The following is a 17,283-nucleotide window of genomic DNA, read 5'->3' on the forward strand; positions in this document are numbered from 1 at the left end:
TTACAAAGCACACTCGGGCCTCAGGGCTGGCCCAGCACCTGCCACACTGTGCGTTCGGTGGATAGCCAGGTACAGCCTCTGAGCCACCCGCCGAGGCCAAGCCAGGCCTTCCGCCCAGGGCTGCCTCATACAGAATGACAGAAATAGGAACGGTGCGTAGGGACACGTCTTCAGTCACAGACACAGGACAGGTCGGCTTCCGGACCTCTGCCGGATTCCTACTCCCCCGAGTGGTCATCCCTGCCTCCTGGGGGCCTCCTGGACCTCACGGCTAACTCCCTGCCCAGGACAGCTCGCCACAGGCACTGGCTCCTGACTTAGAAGGGTTACAATTTAGGGCCAGGAGTGAGGTGTCACACATCTCTTAGCAAATCTGAGCAGAGCCATAGGCCAGACCCCTGAGAAGCTCGTGTCCCTCCTTAAAGCGGGACCAGAGCCTCTGCTCTGCCCAGGGCCTCGGTTTCCCTATTGGTCACCCTGGATTGGCAGAGACAGGGTGATGGGGTGACAGCCGGGCCCTGCACCCCTGGCTGTGACCCGACAGTGTTGGGGAGTGGCCTGGGGCCCTGGAAGGCACAGCTGTCCTGGAGTCCCGGCCTGGAACTGACTCGTCCCACTCAGGGCATCCTTGAGGGATGCAGGCCGTACCAGGCTGCCTGGGGGCCCACAGAACAGCGGGGGCAGAGCAACAAAGACTCCATTCTCCGGCTCGGGGCCACGAGGCCGGTCATCTATGCGGGCTGGGCTGTGGCCATCTGGGCATCTGTACTGCGGACAGCACTTCTGGACCCTGACACACACCCGGGCCACACCTACCTCCTTTCGAGAGAAGGGAAAGGGAGGCGGGGAGAGGGGGCAGCCCCCGGGAAACTTCCCCCACGCCATACCGTGCCCTTTCGCAGAAGAGGAACTGAAGCTTCCAGAGGCTGCGATTTGCCAGTGTCACGCCTGGAACCCCAAACCCTGGTCTCAGTCAAGACCCAGGGCAGGCCCCAGACCCTGAAAGCTGCCACCGCTCTGGGCAGGTGTGATGGGAGGTTTCCAGCATCTTTCCAGGATCCTGGGAGGCAAAGGGAGGGTGTGAGGCTGCAGAGCTGGTGTGAAGGGGGAGCCCCGGGAGGAGAGGGAGCTGTGAGGTAGGGGGGCCCTGGGAGCCAGGCTAATCTGGTTCCATCACTCCTGGCTGCCTGGCTTGCTCATGTTCTTTTTATCCTCCTGCAAGATGGATAAATTGGCAGCGGGGGGGCACGCCCACCACATGTGGAAATTCCCCAGCCAGGGATCCAACCTGGGCCACAGCAGTGACAACCCTTGATCCTTAACTGCTGGGTCACCAGGGAACTCCCATGATTGATAGTTTCAAAAATTTAAATAAAGTTCACATTATATAAAATAAACTTTTTTTTTTTTTTTTTAAGGCTGCACCCGTGGCATGTGCAAGTTCCTGGGCCAGGAGTTGAATCTTAGCCACAGCTGCAGCAACATCAGATCTTTTAACCCACCATGTCGGGCCAGGGATCAAACCCTTGCCTCTGCAGCAACCCAAGCCTCGGCAGTGAGATTCTTCCTTTTTCTTTTTCTTTTTTGGTCTTTTTAGGGCCTCACCCATGACATATGGAGGTTCCTAGTCTAGGGGTCCCATCAGAGCCACAGCTGCTGGCCTATGCCACAGCCACAGCAATGTCAGATCTGAGTTGTGTCTGTGATTTCTGCTGAGCCATGATGGGAGGTCCTGCAGTCGGATGCTTAATCCACCGTGGGGCCTCCTAAAATTAATTATGTCTAAGCAGACGATTCTGCAACCTTTCGTACAGCCACAGGGCTGTGCAACCACCACCTCTCCTCAGCTGCAGGACAATTTCATCGTTCCCAAGGGGAACCCCAGCCCCATTAAGCAGACACTCTCCGTTCCCCGCCCCCAGCCCCAGGCAGACACCAACCTGTTTTCTGTTTGGTCCCATTTCTTCACCTCTCAGCCTCATTTCTGAAATGGGGGTGGCACCCAGCTTGATGAAAAGATAAGGCAGATAAAGGCCTTGGCATCACGCCTATAGCTCCTGGGCTTGTGAGCTGTTTAATGCCTGCCTCCCCCAGCAGAGCCCAGGGTGAGGTTCTCAGGCGTGGTGGGAGCTGAGGTCCAGTTCTGGGGGCTGGGAGAAGGGGGGCTTGGGAGATTTCCTCAAGGAGAAGCCATGGGGAGTCTGAGACCCTGGGCGGTGCAGCTTAGCCCAGGCCCAGGTGAGAGGGTCCCCCTCCAGGGCAGGTGCAGGTCGGGGGCCCAGCTAGTCCAGGCAGGCGTCTGCCTGGGGATCAAGTCTGAAGTGACAGGCCTGCATGACAGCCTGGTGGGAATCTGATGACCTTCCACAGGCCAGTGAGAATGGGGTGGAAACAGCCATGGGGGTTGGCAGGGAGGTCACTGGGACAAGTCATCAAGGGATGTGAGCAAGATGCAGAGAGGAAAAAAAAGCCAGGAGCTCCCGCTGTGGCTCAGCAATAATGAACCCAACTAGTATCCATGAGGACTTGGGTTCAATTCCTGCAGCTCTGACTCCATCCCTAGCCCGGGAACCTCCATATGCCATGGGTACAGCCCTAAAAAGCAAAAAAAAAAAGAGAGAGAGAGAGTCACTTAAGGCTTCTCCTTGCACCCATCACCCTGTCTGGAATAGTTTAAGGCAAAAGCCAGGCGTCAGGTCATTTCACGGGGAGTGTTTCTACTCTGATGGGTAAAAATTTTTATTTTCTTTTTGGGCCACACCCATGGCATATGGAATTTCCCAGGCCAGGGACTGAGTCGAGCTGCAGCTGTGGCAATGCTGGATCTTTTTTTTTTTTTTTGTCTTTTTGCCTTTCTTAGGGCCGCTCCCTTGGCATATGGAGGTTCCCAGGCTAGGGGTCTAATTGGAGCTGTAGCCACAGGCCTGTGCCACAGCCATAGCAACGCAGGATCCGAGCCGCGTCTGCAACCTACACCACAGCTCACAGCAACACTGGGTCCTTAACCCACTGAGCAAGACCAGGGATGGAACCCGCAACCCCATGGTTCCTAGTCAGATTCGTCAACCACTGTACCACGGCGGGAACTCCCGGCTGGATCCTTTAATGCACTGCGCCAGCCGGGGCTAGAACTTGCACCTCTTCAGTGAACTGAGCTGTGCCCCAGCAGGAGCTCCACTCTTTGCTGACATTTGGTTTTGGTTTTACATTGCACTGTGCTCTTATTATACCTACACCTGTGTTTTCCATGAGAAACTCTGCTCGTATGATTATTCCCATCTGACAGGAGTGGACACTGAGGCAAGGGGAGAAGAACGTTGTCCAAGATCCTGTGGCAAGTAAGTGTCAGGGCTGGGAGCCAGTGAAGGGCCCCTGACTCCGGCTTCTGCTGCTCCTTGACTCTGGGGCTGGACGCACCTTACAGGAAGCCCCTGCCCCTGGGTGGGTGGGCACGGGGAGGGCTCCAAGGCTGCTGGGCTGGGGAGAAGGCGTCTGAGTCTTTATGGCTTAGAATCTTCACTTGGGGAACTGGGTTTGGGGTTAGCTGAATAGCCCTTCCTGGTGGCCTCATTTCGGTCCCTGGCCCAGGCAGGGCGCCTGCTGGCCAGCCTGGGAGCAGCTCAGGCCTGGCCCCAGCCAAGCACTTCCGTTCTCCTCGTGCCATGCCCTGGTTCTGGGCAGCTCAGGTGGCGCCTGGGTTCCTGTGGGGGCCAAGGACACAGCGTCCGTGTTCCTGTCCTTCCCTGAAGGGACCCGAGGTGGAGCCTGCAGACAGGACCGTGTGACCGCACTGGACACAGAGGTGTCCAATGTAACTGGGACTAGGGGAAGGGAACATGGTGCAGAGCAAGGAAGGATTTTTGAAAATGCTCTTTTGCCAAACTCACTTAAGATTTTGTTCCTGTATTGGCTTTCCAACAATAATTAATAATTAAAAAAAATCCCCTCAAGATGTGGGAGTTCCCTGGTGGCTCAGAAGGTTAAGGACCTAGGGTCACCACTGCGGTGCCAGTTTGATCCCCGGCAGGAACGTCCATGTGCTGTGGGTGCGGCCAAAAAAACAAAACAAAAACAAAACTCCAAGATGCTTCCCTCTCCTCCCATCCAAGGATCTATGGTCATGAGACTCAGCCACCTGGTAGCTTTCCCTGTACTCAGGACACCCCTTTTCCCCAGCTGCTGCATGGGCCAGAGCTCCCTCACCCCTCAGTCTCCACCCAAGCTAGACCAGGGCAAAAAGATATCACTCACACTGGCTTTGGACAGAGGACAGAGTGAGCTCCCCATCACCAGAGGCATTCAAGCTGGGGCTGGACAGCCTTAATTTTTCACATGATGCATGGGGCATAGCCAGGTAAAGAGAAGCACAACAACATATTGGTTTGTGGTTGGGGGCTGCACTCTTGGGAGGGGGTTCTGGCCAAAGCAGCGTATCAACAACAACAACCCAAATGTCCATCCACAGGACACATTAAATAAATGGCACCTTCATGCAGTGAACTATTACACAGCTGTGAAAAGGAACAAGGAAGGCACTTACATACCAAAGCAGAAACTGTGCAGGTACGTGAAGGAATAAAGCAGGATTAAACACACTATTTAGGAGCTCCCTAGTGGCTCAGCAGGTTAAAGATCCGGCATTGTTACTGCTGTGGCAGGGGTTTGATCCCTGGCCCGGGAACTTCCACGTGCCAAGGGTGAAGAAAGGAAGGAGGGAAGAAAGGAAGGGAGAAAGAATTAACCATTTCGAGATGGAGAGATTTACAAGAGTATAGATGAATATTTGCTTGTCTTTGAAGTTCAAGGAAAGGAAAATCATCTAACATCAGTTATTGAGGTAATGGATAGGGATGGGGGTCGGGGGGCAAAAGTCTTTTTATGGTTTTGGATGTGTGAACTATGTGAATGTACGGTCTATCGAAAAAATTGAAATAATAGTAATTTAGCTCCACATTCTTTTTTTTTTTTTTTTGGTCTTTTTGCCTTTTCTAGGGCTGCTCCCGCGGCGTATGGAGGTTCCCAGGCTAGGGGTCGAATCGGAGCTGCAGCCACCGGCCTACGCCAGAGCCACAGCAACGCAGGATCTGAGCTACATCTACAACCTACACCACAGCTCACAGCAACGCCAGCTCCTTAACCCACTGCAGCTCCACATTCTTTACATACTGAGCCCCGATCACCCAGTCCCACCCAGTCTCAGGCTGGACCTGATCTCCCCCAACATTTCAGGCTCTCTTTTGTTCACTGCCTTGGGCTGCCCTTGTCTGTGGGGAAATCCAAGGTCCCCTTTCTATGTCCCATCCCCCCACTGCCCCATTTCATTCCGCTCTCTTGGGCATGTCGGCACAAGGCTCCTGCTCCTCACCGATTGACCCTAAACCTTGTACTCCACCAGTGCTCAGACGACAGGACAGGACCGGGTCCTGGGGATTCCTGGGGACCCTGGAGGCTGGAGGGGGTCTGGCCTGTCTGTGTCCCCAGGACCAGCCAGCATTTATTGAGCACTGACTACGTGACGTGCCAGGCACTGTTTTCTAGGGGCTTGACATGTGTCATCACCAACTTGTCTGGTTTGCCCAAGACCTTCCTGGTTTGAAAACTGAGGGCCGTGTCCCAGGGACCCCCTCAGTCACGGTCATGGGTGTTGGCTGCTTCTGTCGTCTCAACTTCTCTCCAGGGGCAGGTGCTGTCGTTATGCCCTTTAGAGAGGTGGGAAAACCAAGAACCAGGGAGGTTTGTGTGAACCCAGGAAGCCCAGTGCAGGAAGCCAGGCTGCCACCACGCCCAGCTCGCCTGGCTAGTCTTTCTACCCCTTGAAAGTATCACCTGGGAAGGCCTGGACCAGCTCCCGCCCCTGGCCGGACTGAGAGGCAGCAGCCCTGCCAGTTAACCCACTTGACCCACCATGATGAGACAGTTAACCCAAAATTCCCCTGAAAGATAAAAATCCCTGGAGGGGTTTGCCTGGCTGGGAGGCACAGGCACAGCCCAACCAGCCCGGGAGCTACTTCAGTGCCCTCTGCCTTTGGCCTGGAGACCTTGTGGGCAGCCTGTGGTCATGCTGGCATTCCAGGGGCCTGCAGGCATGTGGGGAATGTCCCAGCAAAAGTGTTGGCCTTCCGAGATGCTCAGAAAAGGGAAGTGTTCCTCCCCGGGGGTGGGGATGGGCCGTCTGCAGGGAAGGTCCACTTCGCGGGAGGAGGATGGAGAGCGGAGGCCCTCAAGGAGGAGCCCACATCACCCCTTCCTGGGTGCTGGGCTCAGCATCCAATGAAGTGGGGGCCTGGGGGCGGGTATAAAGCGGGAGGTGTGCTGGGCTGGAGACCGGGTTTCCGCCCCTCAGGGCTGTGCTGCCCGAGTTGCATCCTGCTTCTGACCCGCTCAGCACAAGGGCACGCTGCTCACCCCATACCTGGTGAACCTCACCAGGACCCCGTGGCTTCTGCCTCCTCAGAATGGGGCCACTGTCACTCATCTCCACTACCAAGGAGACCTATTTGGGCCAGGGGGGGGCTGGGGACCTGGGCCACAGGGAGGGGTCTCAGTGGCCTTCAGGGCAAAGGCGTAGGAAGGCAGCTTCGGAGAAACACAGCCTCTGTTCGGGAGGCCGCAAGGCCTGGGTTGGATGAGTTGGGGTCTGCAGGGCCCTCCCCAGCTCCTGGTGTCCTCCTCCCATCCCTTCCGCCCACAGGCCCTTAGAGGGTCCCCTCTCAGCTCCTTCAAGGCTCTGCTCTAAGGCCACCTCATCTGAGCAGCCTCCGGACCGCCTCGTCCTAGTTCTGATGGCTCTGCGGCTCTCCACCGTCTCCATCACAGCCTCAAACCTGGCTGGCTTTTCTCCCGGCTGGGCTTGGGGTAGGGGGCCTCCGAGGGGTCCCTGGCTCTGAGGGAGTCCTCAGGCTGCGGCGCTGCGAGGGTGGGGCCCTGGCATTGGGGGAAGTGGGCGGCGGCCCGAAGTGGGGGGAACCGCAGAGGCCGGCCGCGCCGAAGGAGAGGACGCTGCGAGCCGAGCCGCCACCCGCGCCTCTCCCAGCCCCTGCGCGACCCTGTTCGCTCCCCGGGTCCCCGCGCCCCCTCTTCGGCGCGTCCCGGGGCGGGGCGGGGCGGGGGCGGGACCTCGCGGCGCTGACGTCACCCCGCTTATAAAGGGGCTAGGGCGCCACGGGCCGGCTTTGTAGAGCGCTGCTGAGGGTGCGCGCACGGCCGCGGCAGTAGAACAAAGGAGCAGGGCGCCGCCGCAGGGACCCGCCACCGACCTCCCGGGCCGCGCCGGGGCCTCCAGCCCGCCGCCACCATGACCGCCAACGGCACGGCCGAGGCCCTCCAGATCCAGTTCGGCCTCATCAATTGCAGCAACAAGTACCTGACGGCCGAGACGTTCGGGTTCAAGGTGAACGCTTCGGCCAGCAGCCTGAAGAAGAAGCAGATCTGGACGCTGGAGCAGCCGCCCGACGAGGCGGGCGGTGCAGCCATGTGCCTGCGCAGCCACCTGGGCCGTTACCTGGCGGCGGACAAGGATGGCAACGTGACCTGCGAACATGAGGTGCCCGACGCCGACTGCCGCTTTCTCATCGTGGCGCACGACGACGGCCGCTGGTCACTGCAGTCCGAGGCGCACCGGCGCTACTTTGGCGGCACCGAGGACCGCCTGTCGTGCTTCGCTCAGACCGTGTCACCGGCCGAGAAGTGGAGCGTGCACATCGCCATGCACCCGCAGGTCAACATCTACAGCCTGGCCCGCAAGCGCTACGCGCACCTGAGCGCCCGGCCCGCCGACGAGATCTCAGTGGACCGCGACGTGCCCTGGGGCGTCGACTCGCTCATCACGCTGGCCTTCCAGGACCAGCGCTACAGCCTGCAGACGGCCGACCACCGCTTCCTGCGCCACGACGGGCGCCTAGTGGAGCAACCTGAGCCCGCCACAGGCTACACTCTCGAGTTCCGCTCCGGCAAGGTGGCCTTCCGCGACTGCGAGGGCCGCTACCTGGCGCCGTCGGGGCCCAGCGGCACGCTCAAGGCGGGCAAGGCCACCAAGGTGGGCAAGGACGAGCTCTTCGCCCTGGAGCAGAGCTGCGCCCAAGTCGTGCTGCAGGCTGCCAACGAGAGGAACGTGTCCACGCGCCAGGGTGAGTGGGGACGCCGCCCCCCGCCTCTCGGGCTGTGCACAAAGCGCACCCCACCCCCGTCCCCACAGCCTCCCGCCCTTTCTCGCCCGCGGCGCGTCTGCCATCCCGAGCGACGCCCGGCGAGCCCCCGCTGGGCGCGCGGGCCACCCCACCCCGCCGCGGGCCGTGCGCTCCGGCCCCGAGGAAGCGGCTTTCCCTGTCCTTGGGTGCAGAGGCACAGCCCCCACTCCGCCGTGGAGTTGGGACTCCCTAGGCCGCGCTTAGGCTCCACCCCAAGTGGCGCCCTCCGAACTCCCCGCCCAGTCCGGGTCCTCCCTCCCCGCGCAGATCCCGGGTATCTGCAGACCCAGTCTTGGGGAGGGGACGCCCCTTGTCCGTTCCTCGTGCCCCCCCTCCTACCCCCGCCCCCGTCAGCGGGCCTTCAGCTCAGGGGCGGAGGCGAGGGGTCGCCTCCGGCGCAGGGCGTGCCCCAGCTCCCTTTGGGCAGCCTTTCGCCGGCGGGATAGGGGAGCTTTGATCTCTGCAGGGTGCACTTCCACCTCCTGGCCCCCTGGGCCTTTCCCCACCCCCTCTCTCGGCCGGGAGGGGTTGGCTTCTGCGGGAAGGGGGTCGCCCCGAGGGTCTGCCCTTCCCCCCGGCCCCTCCTCCCGCGTCTGCCCCGCGCTCGAGGCCGCGGCCTTTGTGAGCCGGGGGGCGGGCTCCTCGACAGGGCCCTCCCTCGCCCCCTTTGTCCTGCTCGGTCTCTGCAGATGGGAAAACCAGATGCGGCGGGGTGGGGGAGGGGATGGGCTTTCCGCGGGTCCCTCCTGCCGAAGACCCCCCTCCCCCGCCACCGCGTCGCCCCCAGGCCCAGTGCCCCTTCCGAAGTCGCCCCAGGAGGCGGCCTCCCTCCTCGCGCCCCGGGCTCCGGAACGGCGTGGCGCGGCTGGCGGCTCGCCAGGCACCCTGTCCTGCACCCGCCGCACGTCTCCCGGCCGCGGCGCTCTGCTCTGCGGGTGCCGGAGCCTCCGCGCGAGCCGGGAGACCCTAACCAGCACCCTCGGGAGGCCCCCTACCCTCGAGGGAACCCATCCCCCAAGATCCCTCCTGGAACAATTGGCTGCAACTCGATGCGTCCTCTTGCCGCGGCCTCCCGCGGGCCTGGCCATTTCCTCCTACCAGCCTGCGCGCCAGCAGTGAGCCCCCCTTTCCTTTCTTAGATTCTTCCCCAGGCGGCTTCGCTTCCTTCGGGCGTCCTCGCTCGTCGTTGGCGAAGAAGGCAGTCTTTTCCTTCCCAGCGGAGGGGCCTTTGGGGCTCTTGCTCCTCTGAATGGGACGTTGGGCTCAGGCTCTGGGAATAGCTGGATGGGATTCCATGGTCGGGAGGCCCCCCTTCTGCCTGGGCTCTGCCGAGGGGGCAGTTTTGTGCTTGGGTTTGCCCAGAGAGGTGAAGCCAGTTGGCCACTGTCACACAGCAAGTAAACAGCACGCAGAACTGGGTTTGACTCCAGAACAGGCTCTTATCTGGACTCCCTGATGCCACCAGCCTCGGGGGCTCAGGGTCTCCTCTTCCCAGTCTCACACAGTACTAGGTGGGGGCAGGACTCCCCACTATTCAGCAAACATGGAGCCTCTAGCGAGTGAGACAGGCAGAGGCCTGAACGACGGGCACGTGGGCATGTTCCGGATCCTTAATTCTTGGGTGCAGTGTTCTCACTGGGAGATGAGCCACACCCCAGAGGTGTCAAGCAAAGGCCTGGGGGTCCAGCAAGTACACAAGGGTCCCAGGTTAGATGGAGGAGGTGCCTTTCAGAAGAGAACACCTGACCTGAGGATGAATACAAGGTAGCACGCATCAGGTGGGTAGAACAGGGCTGCAGGCACAGGGCATGGCTTGTACAAGAGTCCGGGGCGGGAAGGAGCAGAAAGCCCAGTGGGGCTGAGGAGCAGCTTGTGAGGTTGGTAGATGGGACTGGAGCAGCCAGCAGGGCCACAGGACTCACGTTGGGTTCTCATCAATGCAGGCGTGCTCCATGCTTGCTGGGCTGTGTCCAGCATCTTCTCTGGGGAAGATGTGGCAGGAGCAGGTGGTCCTGGCCCTAGTCCTTGGGGCCAGGAAGGAGCAGAGAGAGCCTGGGGCTGGTTTTGGCAGGCATGGCGAGCCTGGGCAGACGCCCTCTCCTTTCTAGTAAAGCTTGCTGGGGGTGTCATGGTGTGATTCAAGCTGATGGGGCAGGAGGAGCCGGAAACTGAGCCAAGAGAGGTGTTGGCTCATCTGTGAGTTTGAAGGGGAGGGAGCTTTGGGAGCCAGGATAGGAGCCACCCTGGCCTCGGATTTGGGGGTTCTGATTGGCTGACTCCGCTTCTTCCTGGTGGGATGGAGGATGACCTATGGGGAGGGGGGGGGCGTCTGCAGAGGCCATTTTGGACAGGCCTGCGTGGCAAGGAGGCGGCAGCTGTGCTTCCGACACATGTTGGGAAAAGCCAGCCAGGAAGGAGGAGGATCCTGGGCTTTCTGGCTGGGGGATGTGACTCATCCTGACAGGCCTGCACAGGCTGGGCGGCCCGGGTGGGGTGCTCCCTGCTGAAGCTGCAGCCCGCTCTCTGGCCTCAGTTTCCCCATCTGTAAAGGGCTCGCCCAGGCTGTGCTTCTGGGAGGAGGCTAGCACAGCTACCACTAGAGGCTGAGTCGGCCACCGGGAAGTTAGGGTCCCGGGAGCTGAGGTGACAAGGCAGATGGCACATGTCTGTCCCAGGTCCTGGGAAGTGGTGTAGCTGTGACCACACAGGTGGGGACATGGCTCGGGCAGGGCTGGAGGTGGGCAGGGCCACTTGAGTGAACAGTACTCATGCTCCATTGGAGCCCCGCCTGCCCTGGGCTCTAGCCACACCCTGGGCAAAGCCTCACCACTTTCCCCCCTGGCATCACAGCCCCCTTGCGTGTGCCCAGCTGTGCCCTGGGGACTCCATGCTCAGGAAGGGCAGGTCAGGCTGGGCTTTGCAGGACGTGTAAGAGTTCTCCTGTTTGGGCAGGACATTTCAGGCTGTGGGAACAGCTTGTGTAAGGACGGAATAGGGATTCGAAATGGTCAGGTAGTGGCAAGAACTGACGGGAAAGAGGGGAGGTGACGTGAGGCCACAGATGCTTCTAGGCCCCCCTCTCTTTAACTGAAGCGGGGGGTGGGGTGGGGGTGGAGAGATCTTTACTGACAAGCCAGGGGAATTTGGGAACTGCTAGGGCTCATGGGGTGGGGACCATAGGGTGCGCTCGCAGGGATGGGGGGCACCCCCTTGGAGCCACTGCAGAAGGTGGCTTAGAGGCTGGAGACAGGGACAGCTGTGACAGAGGGGGACAGGCGGGGGCCGGTGTCTCACGAGGGCTCTCTGGAGGGGGATGTGGCTCTGGGCTCTGCTGAGCCCCCACGTCTCCTGCCGCCCCCACGTCTCCTGCCTTCCCCAAGGCTCCTGGGGGCCTGTGACTCAGGTTTTCTCTGCTGCTGTTGATGAAAAGAAAAATCCTGAAGAAAACCCTGTTCCCATAGTAACCCGGCTCTAATTAGAGACTCTGAAGCCAAGTGGGGCCTTTCCCGTCTGGGCAGGGCCTTGGAGCCTGGCGGGACCCCCGCCCCCTGCCATGGGGCAGGGGACTCGCCTCCAACCCCTTCCTACTGGGGACGGAAGGCGGTGTCTGCTTGGCACTAAATCCTTTCCGTCTCCTGGCAGAATGGAGAGATGGGGCCCTTTTGATGATAGGCAGAGAGGGAAACTGAGGGCTGGGGTGGGTGCCTGGCCCCGGCTTTGGGTACCTTGCTGGCTGCTCTAGGCCTTTTTCTCAGGACTGGACACAGTCTGGCTGGGGTCTGGGTGACTGAGCAGATGGTGGTGGCCCTGTGGCCCTGGGCAGGTACCTCTGGGGTGGAGCCTCCCTTTGTGTGGACCTGCTGGAGGAGTCGTCTCTTGGCCGGGCCGCGCTGCCCCCGGCGAAGGCTGAGCTCTCAGGAACCGGTCCCATTGAGAAGGAGCCCCCGGATTTCCTGCATTTGTCTCCGGCCGGCTGGGGAGCGCCTTGTTTACGTGCAGGGCTGTGTTATCTCAGGTGCTGGAGGTTCCTCTGCTCTCCTGCACCTGGACCCCTTTCTTTCCTGCTGCCGAGGTGAGCCCCGGGGCGTCTCCTCTTGTCCGTTCTCTGCTTCCCCTCAGCTGGCCCAGCGTGCTGGGCAGGGGGTGCCATGCGGTGGCTCTGCAGCAGCGGGGGTGGTCAGCCACAGGTTGTGCTCCTGTGCGTGGCTTTGGGATGGCCCTCCTCCGGCTGCTCCTCGCCTGGTGCTTCAGTCCGGCCTGGGGGTGGATCCGGCTCACCCCCGGGCCCTGAGCAGTCAGCAGGGGCTGCCCTGGGGCTCAGGGGGCCCAGTGGGCCTGGAGCGTGGAGCCCAGCGGTTCTGAGGGTCTGGTTCAGGACCCAGGGTGACCCGAGGCCATGGCCAGCAGTCTGTGGAGAGGAGGGAGGGTGGGGGCAGGAGGCCCGAGTCTGCCCATCTCTCCTCCTGAGAGCCCCTGGACGCCTTGTTTTCTCTCTGGTGACCTTGGCCAAGGACACCAGCACTCTGCCTCAGTTGCCTTTGCGAGGTGGGGGTGGGACTGACATGGGGACACGAGACCCGGTTAGCATGGGGCTGACACCCTTCCGGGCCTCTGGGTGGTGGTTAGAGAACTGAGGCTGGGGGCTCCGCCTGCCCCGCGCAGCCCCCCCAACCCGCCTCATCTCATCTGAGGGGGTGCCGGCCGCCCACCACAGGGCCCAGCTCCACAAAGTCCTCAGGGCCCAATGACTCACCCTGCTGCTGAGGCTCTTAGGATCCACAGCGCTTGGGGAATGTGAATTTTTTGTGGGGAATCAATGATCCCGCTTCCGGGTTTTAGCTGGAGGAGTCCACAGGACCACGTGGCTGCAGCTGGTGGGAGCAAAACCCCAGAAGCCACCCCTATCACGTCAGATGACTCGGGGACACGGGAACATGTAAAGGTGACAGGCAGATCATTTGTGAGTCGAGGTGTGCAGCACGTGTGCACTTGAAGGTCAAGAAAACGCACGTGCGAAGGGCAGGAAACACGGCGTGGAGGATGTGGTCACGGCCGCGGTGGTGGCGGCGGTGGCGCTCTGGGGCGCGCTGGGCGCGGAGGGGGATGCAGTTTGACTTGCATGCTTTTACGAGTTGTCAGAATGTCCCGACGGGAGTGTGTGCTGTCACATCCTGCACTTTTTGGGTTTACGGATACAGAGAAGCAGGAAGGATACACTGAATACGCCGCCACACCGGCTCCCTGTCTCTCTCTTCCCTGTTTTTGGTTGTACTTAGAGCAAATCCGTGACTTCAGGACAGTTCATCTCAAAACGTTTGTCTGTACATCTAAAAATAATCAGGGTCGTGTTCTTACCTAATGACAACACGAGTGATAATGATTGGTCCTGCCTCGCTCATCCTGGGCCATGTAAAGATGCTCCCAAGTGGCTCTCGAATGTCTTTTTGCATTTGGTTTGCTGGAAGGTATTCATTGCTTCTGTAACCAGAGAAAGTGATGTGTAAACGCCCCTCCGGCCTCGGTCCTTGACGGACCCTCCTGGGATCCTGGGTTCTGACCGCGGCCGAGGGGTCTGAGCTTTGCCGTGGGGTCTTGGCAGCCCCCTGCCACATTGGTGTGTGAGGGCAGGGGTGTGGGGGTCCCCGTACTAGCTGGAGCCTCTCTCTCGCTGCAGGTATGGACCTGTCAGCCAATCAGGACGAAGAGACCGACCAGGAGACTTTCCAGCTGGAGATCGACGGCGACACCAAAAAGTGTGCCTTCCGCACCCACTCGGGCAAGTACTGGACGCTGACGGCCAGCGGGGGCGTGCAGTCCACTGCCTCCAGCAAGTGAGTGCCCGCTGCCCTTGCGCGCGCTGGCCGGCCCTTCCTGGAGACAGGGGCCTGGGGTGGTCCGGGGTGGCCCCTCCTGACCCTGTCCCGCCCCGCCAGGGATGCCAGCTGCTACTTTGACATCGAGTGGCGTGATCGGAGGATCATACTGCGTGCCTCCAACGGCAAGTTTGTGACGGCCAAGAAGAATGGCCAGCTGGCTGCCTCGGTGGAGACAGCAGGTAGCCACCTGTGGGCACACCCCAAGTTCCCGTTCCCCGGAGGGTCTGCCTATGCCATGGTCACTTACCAACCCTACCAGAAGTTTGCTCTATGCTGGGCATCGACCCAGACTGGCACCACCCCGCCTCGCCCGAGGGCTGGCATGCAGAGTGACCCCAGGCTCCTGCTGTCCCTCTCTGAGCCACACCCTGAGCGCGGCACTCCCACCCCCGCGAGGCTCACTGCCCCTTCCCACCTCCCTGGACAGGGGACTCGGAGCTCTTCCTCATGAAGCTCATCAACCGCCCCATCATCGTGTTCCGCGGCGAACACGGCTTCATCGGCTGCCGCAAGGTCACAGGCACCCTGGACGCGAATCGCTCCAACTACGACGTCTTCCAGCTGGAGTTCAGGGACGGTGCCTACAACATCAAAGGCAGGTTCTCCTGTGGGTGGTGCTGGGTGGGGTCCTCTGGGCCCTTGGGGCGCAGGAGGCAACCCCCTGTCCCACTTGGCCCTGGTTGGGGGGTTCAGCCTGGCCACCTTGTGCGATGACTTGGGCCCCACGTGGCTGCCAGGGGCTCTCGGCTTGGGGAGGAGCTCCTTCCCCTCTCGTCTGTGCGGGAGGAAGATGGGGTTCTGGAAGGTGGGGGCCAGGGGACACATCACACCTGAGTTATGGGACCCAGACTCTGGTGGGGGCCTGGCGGGGGGCGCGGTGCCCACGGCAGGGCCTGATGGGGTCCCCCACGCCCCCGCTGCAGACTCCACGGGCAAGTACTGGATGGTGGGCACCGACTCCTCCGTCACCAGCAGCAGCGACACCCCCGTGGACTTCTTCTTCGAGTTCCTTGACTACAACAAAGTGGCCATCAAGGTGGGCGGCCACTACCTGAAGGGGGACCACGCGGGGGTCCTGAAGGCCTGTGCCGATGCCATCGACCCTGCCACGCTGTGGGAGTACTAGGCCCGCTGCCCGTGTCCCCCTCCCCACCCTGCCCAGCCCCCTCCCGCTCACTCTTCTCTCCAGGGGGGCTCCGCCGCAGGTGGCAAGCCCCTCGCCTTTCCAACTGGAAACCCAGAGAAAACGGTGCCCTCACCTGTTCCCCGTGCGGCCTCCCCTGAGCAGGTCAGTGGCTGTGGCCTGGTCCTCGGAGGGATTTCCGATCCCTCTGCCCTTTCTTCTCTGCCCTGGGCGTGGCTGGAACCTCTTTCTTCTGACCTCAGACGACTCTGAGCCTTATCTCCCTGAAGAGGCCAAGGAGAATCACGGGGCTGGGAGCCTTCCCAAGCCCCTGAGCGCGCGGCGGGGTGTGTAACTGGAATCTCTGTCCCCTCCTGAGCCTCCCCTCCCCCGAGCCTGCCGGTGCCCCCCCAGAGCCCCGTCCCTGCATCAGGAGGAAAGCCGGGCAGGGGAGAGCTGGAACAGATGTGTCCCCTCCTGCCCCCGGGTGAGGGGCCCGCCCGCTGCGCACCCCACTGGGCTCCTGGGGCCCTGCTCCTGTCTCCTTTCTTTCACCCTGGCCTGACTGGAAACAGAAAATGACCGAATCAGTATTTTTTTCGAAATGAAATGTTGTTGCTGGAGGGGCCCCAGGCAAGCCTAGCTGTACCCATGAGTGGTCTTCAGGGGGTCTTGGGGGGTCCTGAGAAGGCATGCCTGGGCCCAACGGCCTCTGCCCACTAGGGTTGGGGCAGGCCGGGTGCCTCCCTGAGTCCAGAACCTGCCCCCACATTCCCCTGGGCCCCGGCCCCAGGCCTGTGTTCCCCTGGTGATGCTGGGCCTGTCACCGCCTCAGCCGGAGCCCCGGTGTGATTGGTGCTCCTCTTCTGACTGGACTCCTTAGTCTCGGAGGGATGAAGCTGGGCATCCGCCTCAGCCGGGAGCCCCGTGGAAGCTCCCAGCCCCACCCCTGCCAGCTCCCCTCACTTCTGGTTAGTGTCCACCACGCATCTCACTCTGGGTGTCTTGGTCTTTTATTTTTTGTAAGTGTCATTTGTATAATCTCAAACGCCCATGATAGTAGCTTCAGACTGGAACGAGCAAAATAAAGTAACGCAAGTCTAGAGCCTGAGGCCTGTGTGTGTTGGGGTTGAAGGCGGGAGGGGCGGGCTGTGCACCTACCGCAGGTTTAGGAGTTAGAGGTCAAGCCCACGCAAACCAGCCGAGTGGACTTGCTCCTGCTTCGGCAGGTGCTCCTTGCTGGCAGGTACGGGGCTTGGGCTGCCTGCTTCCCACACGGCGAGTGGTCACGTGCGTATCTATCGGCACCTCCAAGTAGCAGGCTGGGCCCCTTGGGGCTTGGATGTGCCACTGGGGGCGCCCCTGGAGGACAGGCCCAGGATGGCTGCCCTCCTCAAAACAGGACCCCCAGGCCCAGGCTGGGGAGGCACAGAGGTACTTCTCTGTCAGGCAGGCAAGAAACTGAGGAAGTTTCTAGACGTGAGGGGGACCTGGATCCTGAGCCCCCTCTGTGGTCTTGGCCCCTGGCAGACCTCCATGTGTTCAGCCCTGCAGCGACCCCAGAGAGAGGCAGGTGCTAGGCTGGGCCCTTCTGTGCAGGATCTCATGTTGCCCAGAGCACACCTGTTCCCATCTCTCAGAGGAGGAGACTGAGGTTCAGAGCAGCAGGGCACAGCCTGTGAGTGTGGAAGAGGCTGTCCCGTGGGTGTCTGATAAGCAGGTGGCGATTGAAGATAGACTTGGGAAGAGAGGGCACCCCCAGATCCCAGAGGCATTAGAGCTGCTTGAGCAGCTGATTGGCTGCTGATGACAAAACGGATGCCTGCGCTGTGATTGGTGGTCCCTGGGGGCGGGAGTCTCAAGATTGACAAGGACAGATGGCAGCCATAAAGGATGGTTGGACCCCCAGGAGGTTCTGGCAGCCAACCCTCCACCCCTATTAAAGCCAGGCTGGAGGCCAGAAAAATCTCAGAGGCGTGGAAGGAACAGATGAATCCTTTGGAGCCAAGCTCTCCCAGGCCATGGGGGTGGAGACGCACTGGAAGAGGCTCGGGGTGGGGTCCCCAGGGGGACAGTTGAGCGAGGTTGAGCGAGATGG

General features: G+C 61.1%; 1 protein-coding gene across 1 annotated transcript; it reads left to right on the plus strand.

Moving 5' to 3' along the window:
* FSCN1 (fascin actin-bundling protein 1) lies at positions 7,172–16,274 on the plus strand (the record flags this gene model as incomplete). Its single annotated transcript, NM_001146300.1, is given in 5 exon segments — positions 7,172–8,126; positions 13,861–14,017; positions 14,120–14,241; positions 14,490–14,657; positions 14,986–16,274. Coding segments are annotated over 5 exon segments (1,482 nt in total). The 5' UTR covers positions 7,172–7,294.

Source organism: Sus scrofa, chromosome 3 (assembly GCF_000003025.6).
Source record: "Sus scrofa isolate TJ Tabasco breed Duroc chromosome 3, Sscrofa11.1, whole genome shotgun sequence".
NCBI classification, from domain to species: Eukaryota; Metazoa; Chordata; class Mammalia; order Artiodactyla; family Suidae; genus Sus; species Sus scrofa.